Source organism: Sabethes cyaneus, chromosome 1, assembly GCF_943734655.1.
Source record: "Sabethes cyaneus chromosome 1, idSabCyanKW18_F2, whole genome shotgun sequence".
NCBI lineage: Eukaryota > Metazoa > Arthropoda > Insecta > Diptera > Culicidae > Sabethes > Sabethes cyaneus.
The window spans coordinates 12,726,648-12,735,586 of record NC_071353.1 but is presented as its reverse complement, the minus strand read 5'-3'; the positions used below and the strand labels follow the sequence as shown (position 1 = coordinate 12,735,586).

At 41.3% G+C, this 8,939-nt stretch overlaps 3 protein-coding genes across 3 annotated transcripts; 2 read left to right on the top strand and 1 right to left on the bottom strand.

Annotated features, from left to right (window-relative positions):
* The first annotated feature begins 498 nt into the window (after positions 1 to 498).
* Positions 499 to 2,896, top strand: LOC128743531 (zinc finger protein ZFP2-like). Its single transcript, XM_053840130.1, has 3 exons — positions 499 to 1,767; positions 1,830 to 1,997; positions 2,062 to 2,896. The coding sequence occupies exons 1-3, from the start codon at positions 718 to 720 to the stop codon at positions 2,740 to 2,742; spliced, it is 1,899 nt and encodes a 632-aa protein (XP_053696105.1). The 5' UTR covers positions 499 to 717; the 3' UTR covers positions 2,743 to 2,896.
* Positions 2,897 to 3,459: 563 nt separating this feature from the next.
* LOC128732889 (uncharacterized) lies at positions 3,460 to 5,287 on the top strand. The gene is made up of 4 exons (XM_053826318.1): positions 3,460 to 3,486; positions 3,544 to 4,695; positions 4,750 to 5,118; positions 5,186 to 5,287. Exons 1-4 carry the CDS (start codon positions 3,460 to 3,462, stop codon positions 5,285 to 5,287), a joined length of 1,650 nt encoding a protein of 549 aa, XP_053682293.1.
* Positions 5,288 to 5,509: 222 nt separating this feature from the next.
* LOC128738212 (zinc finger protein 420-like) lies at positions 5,510 to 7,546 on the bottom strand. The gene is made up of 3 exons (XM_053833182.1): positions 7,311 to 7,546; positions 5,686 to 7,254; positions 5,510 to 5,621 (listed from the first exon to the last, which is right to left on the bottom strand). The coding sequence occupies exons 1-3, from the start codon at positions 7,526 to 7,528 to the stop codon at positions 5,510 to 5,512; spliced, it is 1,899 nt and encodes a 632-aa protein (XP_053689157.1). The 5' UTR covers positions 7,529 to 7,546.
* Between the last annotated feature and the right edge of the window lie 1,393 nt (positions 7,547 to 8,939).

Sequence of the window (8,939 nt, the reverse complement as noted above, 5' to 3'; positions counted from 1 at the left end):
TATACATGATGTTTACCTCATTTTGGGAACAGCTGATGCTGGAGGAACAAACCGAAAAATAGCGATTACTAGTTGTGTTTCTCTGTTTGCCACACTGCAGAGCACATATTTCAGTCAAATTTTTCATTCTGTTCCAAATTCAAGCACATATTTTGAAAATTTGCTGGTATTTAAGCCGGCGGAAGACGAAATTCATTCTGTACCTTGGTGACAAAAGAATGCATCTCTTTTGTTTACTGTTGTTGTTTGCCTCATTTTCAAGCACCAATACGCACATAACTCTGAATCGGAAAGCTCTATTAGCTTCCGATTTTATTTTATATCCGCCAGACTATATTATATGTAGTGACTATAAGTTTGACATAACATGTCACACAAAACACAGAACAAACAACAAAAACCCCTTAAGCCGATGGCTGGGCGTCTTGTACGATACATAAATATATTTTTGCTAAAATAAATCAACAAAATTTAATTTATGCGTTAAAGCATAAAGTAAGCAAATAAATTGTAAAATAATGGAAGCATACTAGTCAAACTGTGTAATTTTATCAAAATTTAAAATATCAGTGTAATAGCACGTTTGTTATCTCGTGTCATGTAAAAGTAGAATTAAGGAATAGTATTCGATTAAAACGGTTTACCTCGCTGATTAGCCAAGTGTGAACTAACAAATAAGTTACCAAAGATAAAGTTTCAATTGAATTAACCACAACAATGGTTCACTTTTGCAAATTATGTCAGCTGCTCCATAAAAATATGGACTATATCGAATGCGACGAGAGCAATGTCTGGTTGTTGGAAAATGTTTTCAAGCTGAAAATTGTACCCATTAATGGAAGGGTGGAACCTATTTGCCAGAAATGCATTGACCGGTACAATAAGGTGATGCGACGGAAACGTAAGGCCAACGGTGGATTTCCGATTTCACAGAATGAAATCTTTCCGATCACGACGACGACGACGGTTACCTCGTCTCAGCTGGTTATTGCTGGCTCAATGATGAACGGTATTGTTCAGGGTCAGCTGCAAGAACCACAGACTGCTTTGGCCACGGCGTCTCAGCTGCAGGAGGAGGATGCTGCCAGGAAAGCTTCGATAATGACGTCTAATAGCTTTCAGCTTAATATTACGGGTGCTGCGGCAGTGTACCGAACGGTTGGCAAAGAGGAACACGGAAGTTCCGATGAGGAGAGTTCGGCTGAAAAGAGCAGCGATATAGATGATGACGACGAGGACGATGATGTTGATGAGGAAAGCAGTGGTTCTAGTGACTGTTGCAGCGACGGGTCTGGCGATAGCAGTTCTAGTTATAGCACTACCAGTAGCAGTGAGGAGAGTTCCTCCGAAACACGAACTAGTTTGACGTTGGAAAAATGGATTGGCGAAGTTCGAAACGAAACGGCAAACGAAGTGAATTCGACTAGTTTTGACATGGAAGATCAAGCCTTGCTGGAGAAATCCAGTGAAGTTACAGAGGAAAGTCTGGTAGAGCAAATGCAAGAGGACATGGAACAATCGTTGGAGGATGTCAAAGGAGCAACAAAATCAAGTAGAAAAAGCAGAAAAAAGTTGGAAAGTATGGAGCATTCGTGCGAAATTTGTGACAAAAAATTTTCAAAAGCAGTATATCTGAAGGTTCACATGCGGGTTCATACCGGTGAGAAACCATTTGCTTGTGAAGTTTGCTTCAAAAGCTTCACACAAGCGTCGAGTTTGAACACACATCGCCGGTTACACACCAATATTCGTCCCTTTACCTGCCAGGTGAGGTTACGGTGGTAAGATTAGTTAACAACCTCAAATCTATTGGGAATTTATTGTTTAAGGTATGTGGCGCGGAATACAATAGCTCAGGGAACTTCAAAGTTCACTTGCGCACCCATACTTTGGAGAAACCATACAATTGCAGTTATTGTGAAAAAACATTCAACCAACTTTCCTCGAAGAAGTTGCATGAAAGGGTTCACAGCAATGAGAAACCATACGTGTGTCAGGTAAGTAGAACAAACTGCAGGACTTCTTTTACTTTAAGTTAATATATTCTGGTTTCCATCGTAGGTTTGCATGAAAGCTTTCACCAGTATAAGCAATTTATACGTTCATTCTCGAATCCATAACAAGGAACGGCCCTACGCATGCGAGCAATGTGACAAACGCTTTGCCCAATCACAAACACTCAAAACACATATACTGTCGAAGCACACGGAAAATCGCCCTTTTAAATGTGATATTTGTCCTAGATCCTACGCGACGTTATCTAATTTAAAAACCCACAAAAACTGCCACCTGTTCGTGAAACCATTCGTATGTGACGAGTGTGGCGGTCGCTTCACACAGAAAAGTTCCCTCAAGACTCACATCTTGTCACATCGAAGCGACAAGGGTCACCGATGCGATAAGTGTGGCAAAACTTATTCGACGCCTGGCAATTTGGCCACTCATCAGAAGACCGTTAATTGCGAAAAGAGCACCAATCCAACGGTTGTCCACCATTGTGAAGCGTGTCAGAAAACGTTCAAAACAGAGGTACGCTATTTGAAGCACATGAAGGCAATGCATGAGAAGGATTTAAACGGTCCGGCACCAACGCCAGCTATGGAACCCGGCAACGAACTACCGGTAGTCGTCTGCGAAGGTAACCCGGATTCGCTGAAGGAGATCCTATCGGACAGTTTGGACGTGCTGTCGTCGGCACTGGTGACCGAATTCGAAGACCACTTTGCTGCACACAATTTCTAATGAAATCGAGTCAACAATTGTGTGCTATTTTACGCAATGCCATTGGGTGTAATCTTCCGGGGGAGACCCGTGGCAAAATGAACCATTTCCCGGTGGAAAAAAATCTAAATCTAACCTAAAATATTACAATAAACATAAATTATTCAATCGAAAATATTACTCCATTGATCGAGAAAAGTAAGTTTAGAGAAAATAATCTCTGGAAAATAACTCATTTTTCCATGAAATGGTTCATTCCGGGTAATTATAAACCCAAACTTATTTGCCAGTACCGCAGCATTGTATGTAGCGAGCATCTGTCAGGACAAAACCTGCATGCGGCGCATGCTCCAAAGCAGTAGCAATCGATATTGTACGAGCTTTTTAATAAATATTCGAACCGAAAATTTGTTTTACTTTCTACCAAAAACATCAACTGATTACTGGTTGTTGCATTCCTCCGTTAGAACATTGTGCCAAAAATTAAAGAAACACTCTGTGAATGTTTTACAGATGAATGTTCGCGCTTCAAGCATAAAAGCACAGATGAAAGGTCCGAAAGGTCAGCTCATTGTACATCAGATAAGCACCTGTTGATATGCCAAAACATCTATGTAACATATCCGAACATGTTTTCTTCTATCATTTGCTGTGATTACAATCTTCATTTCAATTATTGATCAAATAGCAGAAATTTTTTGGTCCGTCTAGCACACGCGGTCAGTTAGTTTGCTCGCAATGGAAATTGAAAATTTGCCAAACGAGGTAAACCTAAACAATAGCTGCCTAGTTCAGTATAGAAAATCACGTCCATTCTTCCAGATTCTAGAGCAAATCTTCCGTTTATTACGAACAGAGGACTTGGAGAACGTAGCATTAGTTTGTCATGAGTGGAAAGAAATAATTCTTAGTGTTGTAATACCGAAATACTACGTAATACATCTGCAACCTGTCCACCCGGTTACACATCAATTGAATGCAATTCCCACGTTGTTCCATTCCCAAACAACAAGCTTAGTTCCAAAGTGGCATTATAGAATTACCATTCCCAGTGATGAGTTACCGAAATGCGAAGCATTTATCGATTTTTTCAAAACCTGTGGTCACCGTTTGAAATCACTTAGCATGCAAATCTTGCAGCTGACTGAAGCTGTCCTCCACATTTTTTGTTACCTACAAAACTTGGAAGAGCTTTGCTTGATCACCGAATCGGACGAACCGTACGGGCAAAAACCCCCAAATCCTGAAACTTACCTTTCACCGCTGAAGAGCCTCAAAACCTTGAAGTTGATCCTTCCAAACTACTACTTGCTGCAGAACGCGTCTCTGCTTTCGTGCGCTCCTTTGCGTACACTTTCGTTGGAACGTTTCACCGTAGAACTTGAGCAACTGAAACCATTTCTTGTGCAACACTCGGGCACTCTGCGTGGGCTTACGGTACGGGTTGAAGAACTGAAACCCCTGCTGCAGTTCATGAACACTCTGCCGGATCTGGTGCTATTCCAGCTGAACATCAAAAGCGACGGCAACGAAGACGACTTCACCGATGCGCTGCTTCAACTGTTCGATCAGCAAGGACAGCTTCGTACCCTGAAAATTGGCTCCGAATTATCCCTTCGTGCCGTAGCCGCTCTACCGCGGAAATTGCCCGATTTAGAAGAGTTGGAACTTATTGCCGAAAGCATTCATGATTGTAAATCTTTTGCGCAACTCAAACGCTTGCGCAAACTCACCATGTCACTGTATGATGTACGTGCATGGGACGAATCGGTTGCCCTCGCGAGTGTACTGGATTTCTCACTTTCCGTTACGTTTCCTCTGATTTCTCCTGCTATCTTTTGTTCGTTTCCAAACATGAAACGCTTCTATCTGGAAGATGTTGACGACGACACGCTGATGCGCGACATCGTCGTGGTTCAAACGTTGATGCAACAGGTTCAGGTCGTAGAATATCTCGATCTGGAAAATTACGTGGTAGGTATCTATTAAACATGTCTTGTTTTTATCACACACTGACTGCGTAAACAGTTAAAGGAAAGGGAAATTCTGAATGACAACGTGGAACGCTTCGACACTCTCGTCGGTTTAAGAATGCTGAAGTACAGTTGCCGCGATATGTCGGATGCCTCACTGCTGACGATGGATCTACCGGAATTACGTGAGCTCTACCTAACGCACTGTCCTGGTGTAACGTTTAAGGGTGTCTCGTATCTGGTCAGGCACTGTCCGCTAATCGAAACGCTGCACGTGGAATACAATAAACTCGGTTTTAATGACGATTGTGTTGAGATCGCTGTGAAAAAGCTAACACGACTTAGAAAATTGTATTTGATCAATTTACGTGCCTTGACGAACGAAACCGTTGAGTTAATTTTGGTCAACTGCACTAAGTTGAGAGTAAGTACCTAAGTCTATATATAAATCAACTTCGAAAATAATACATTATTTTTACTTCACTTGACAGGAGTTGACCTTTTCTTATTGTGTGGGTATTACAATGGAGAAAGCTGACGCAATAGAAAAACTAAGCTCCATTAGGACCTTGCGTAATCTAATCTTCAGCTGAGCCTTTCTACTATTCGCTGGAATTTCTTTAACTTGTAGAAATACACGCAATTTTAGATATTACTAGCTTACGTTCCATACTGTGCTGTCGTTTGAAACTAGTAAACTTTATAACCAAGAAATATAATGCAATAAATTTAACTATTCAAAGTTCAAGGAAATTTCGAAGTTAGAAAGACAATATCGTTCGTTTCAAAACATATAAATACCTTAAGCAAAATTATTATTGGCTCTGCAGCGCACGGCAAGTTTTTTTGTGCTTGGAAAACGTTCCATCGTCGCCGAATCGTTTCAAACAACCACTGCACTCGAAAGGTTTCTCGCCTGTGTGTGTTCTAAAAAAGGAAAGTTCTATGTGAAAAAAGGGGTTTCAAAACGTCAAACAGCGGAAAATCCTACCGCGTATGAATCACCAGTTGAAACCTTCGCAGGAAAGACTTCGTACAAAATTCACACTGGAAGCGTTTTCCCTTGGTGTGAATGACACTGTGCTCGTTAAGCTGATTCAAACTGGTAAACGTTGTAGAGCAAGTGGAACAGGCATACACGCGACCGTCCGGGTGTTTGAGATCCATGTGATATTGAAGCTTCTTTTTGTCGATATGTCCAACGCCGCACTCTTTACAGGCATACCTATCCGAATGAATTGCCTTGTGGGCCGACAGCCGTGATGGTAATATGAAAGTTTTTATACAGTGAGGACATTTCAGTACCGGGTACTGTTCGACTACATGTTCGCTGCGAATATGTTGCATCAGTTCACTACCTTTTGCAAATTGTGACCGACAAATCTTGCAAACTTCGTACTGTTTGTTCTGTCTGTAGGCACTAAGCATAGATTTTGGAACCTTTTTATAATGAACCCCTTGCTTGTGAACGTACAACTGATGGTAGCTTTTAAATTCTTCATTGCACTCGGGGCAAACGTGTGGATTAACGCCATCGTGTACTTTGCTTTTGTGGTGACGGTAGTCAAGTAAACGTCGAAATGTTGCATCACACTGATCACAACTATAAGGTTTTGTGTTTGAATGCAGTAGCATGTGCCGCTCGAGGCTTCGCTTCGTCGTAAATATCTTCTGACATATATCACACTTTGGCAGGCTGTCCCTTTGATGTACTTCTTGGATATGATCTTTAATCCTGCGGCTGTCGCTAACTTTTCCGCATTGATCGCAAATCACTTCCCGCAATTTAGTCACAACTGGTTTTACGTTGTGATTTGCACCATGTACTTTATTTTCGTGAATCTTAACCCGAAAATCGCTTGAGAACCGTAACGAACACATACTGCACTGGAATCTCATTCGCAATTCATTGTGCCGGCTGAGATGACGGTTATACGCATATACCAAAGGTATATCCAGCGAGCATTCGTCGCATCGATATCCCATTTCCGAGCTGTGACTTTTCGTGAGATGAATCAGCAGCTGGCTTACATCCGGATGGATCGTATCGCATATATAGCAGCTTCGTTCTATTTTTTCCTGTAAACTAACATTTGGTACGCTTTTAGAATGGGACTTGGAAGATTTTTTTTCTCGTTTCACTGTCAAACTTGAACTCTCTTCCTCTTGATCCATTGGAATGTACTCGTCATCACTAACATCTTTGATGCTTATTTCCGATTCCAGCAATATTTCTTCCTTAATTATATCAACGAATGGAACCTCCTCCGGTTTAATGTCGGTATGCAGCACTATATCCTGACTTTTTTCTAACAAATGTTGAAATTCTAGCTCGGATTGGGCAACCTTAGTATGAAGAAACGTAAACATTTCTAGCCGAGCCAGACAGGTCACGCAAATTAGTTGTAGAAAGTCATCCTCGAGAAAATTTATACCCATAGTATCAAGTAGAGATGCGATTGGACGGTCAGCCACGGTACCTGCAATAGCTACCATATCTTTGCTCGCATGAAATGTTAGGCACATCCTGCAACTACCAATTTGCGTACTGGTTCCGTCACTAAAAGATAAAATAATTTTATTACGATTTATTCAACGATATAACATTTTGCTCACCCGTCTATGAATCTAGATGGTTCTTCGTAGCTGTAAGGGTTGGGTTGTGTAAAATGATAACTGCATATTTCCGGATGGCAATCGTCCTCGGCAACGTTCATCGGATATCCACATCCAAACTCGATTGCTTCGAACCATCTTTTGGCAAGTACGTTGTCACTGGGAAACGATGACATTCTTTCGTCCCCTCGGAGACATGTAGGTACACAACAGGGCATGACTTGATTCTAATCTTATTTAAATAATGTGTATATTGAGGATTTTAAGTACTCTAACAAACTAACAGACCTGATTTAAATTAAAACAACGAATAAATGATGGAGGAGAAGGAGATGTCAAAACAACAAACGGAAAGCTAGAGTGCCTATACCGACAGAGAGCAACCGTGACTATGGTGTGGTGAGTGTGGTGACAACAGCAACATGTCATGTCGACAGATCGATAAGAGTGAAATCTGAAATGAAGTGACGATGAAATGCAAAATGAAATGCTAAATATTTCATTCACTCGCGATGTGATGTTGGTGGCTTGGTTGGTGGCGAATGGCCTGCAGATGCACAGTTGTTCCAAACCACCCCACTGTCACAAATGTCATTCCCATACATTTTTCGTGTAGCCAACATCTCATCTATATAGCCCATACTAGAATGACTATATACAGAGTGGCGCCAAGTCATCCCAAATGTATGCAATGCGGTTTATCCTAGGTTTTTCTTTCTCTTTCCTGCATACGCGTTGGATAGGTTGTCTGCTCGATTGGAATGACACTGACAGATAATTATCATTCCAATTTTGACATTGTCGCCACTCTGTATATAGTCACTCTACCCATAACAAACTTTGCCTCGGACCAAATGTATTTGTGAGTAGCCCGCTCTAACTTCAGCCTCGGATGAATATGTATTGGTAAGCGCTCGAACAAAATTTTTCTTTGCTTTTTTTCTTTTTGTGTCGGACGTGTAGGAAGCGTAAAAAGATGTTAGCCGCATCTTTACCCTTCAGTTTCATATACGGCTGTTCCAAACCGTAAAAACAGATAAATACAAGCATTTGGGTAAATAAAAATGCGTAATTTTCCAAAGATGGTCTTTGGAGAAGTTTATTATTAAAATATGGCGCATATTTCTGCACTATGTTAGGTTGGCCCAAGGGGTCGCACACTCAGCACATAGTGCCGCGGCACTGCAGAGATATCAAGCGGCACACCTCTAAAGCCTTATAAAAATAACATTTATAGGGCTTTACACCCCTCCGGATCAATTTTATAGATATGAAATGGGAGCACGGCCAGTTGTCAAAATCATATCGCACAGTTGCTAGATCTATCAGATTATAACGAATTTAACAAATCTTCCAGTTCGGCACTTTCGGTACAGCATCGGCACAGTTCGGCTGGTTTCAAGTCGCCTAACATAAAAACGGCTGTGCCAAGTGACCGACCCCTTGGAAAGGCACATTTTTTTGTGGTTCGAACGGTAAATATGCGAACCATGAAAATATATTCAGAATTGGCTGCATATAAGCGCTCAGAATCTAAACACTTTTTCGGTCCACGATTATCTTTGCTTTCGTATATGGCATGGACATGGACTATTAAAGACGTATAGTCCTTCGTCAAAAATTATTCAC

Excerpts from the sequence above, each read along its gene's own strand:
- LOC128743531 (XM_053840130.1), top strand. The coding sequence starts at position 718 with ATGGTTCACTTTTGCAAATTATGTCAGCTGCTCCATAAAAATATGGAC. Across the intron at positions 1,768-1,829 it reads TTCGTCCCTTTACCTGCCAG|GTATGTGGCGCGGAATACAA; the intron begins GTGAGGTTACGG and ends TTATTGTTTAAG. Across the intron at positions 1,998-2,061 it reads AGAAACCATACGTGTGTCAG|GTTTGCATGAAAGCTTTCAC; the intron begins GTAAGTAGAACA and ends TTTCCATCGTAG.
- LOC128732889 (XM_053826318.1), top strand. The coding sequence starts at position 3,460 with ATGGAAATTGAAAATTTGCCAAACGAG. Across the intron at positions 3,487-3,543 it reads TTGAAAATTTGCCAAACGAG|ATTCTAGAGCAAATCTTCCG; the intron begins GTAAACCTAAAC and ends CCATTCTTCCAG. Across the intron at positions 5,119-5,185 it reads TCAACTGCACTAAGTTGAGA|GAGTTGACCTTTTCTTATTG; the intron begins GTAAGTACCTAA and ends TTCACTTGACAG.
- LOC128738212 (XM_053833182.1), bottom strand. The coding sequence starts at position 7,528 with ATGCCCTGTTGTGTACCTACATGTCTCCGAGGGGACGAAAGAATGTCA. Across the intron at positions 7,255-7,310 it reads CCATCTAGATTCATAGACGG|TGACGGAACCAGTACGCAAA; the intron begins GTGAGCAAAATG and ends TTTATCTTTTAG. Across the intron at positions 5,622-5,685 it reads CAACTGGTGATTCATACGCG|AACACACACAGGCGAGAAAC; the intron begins GTAGGATTTTCC and ends TTCCTTTTTTAG.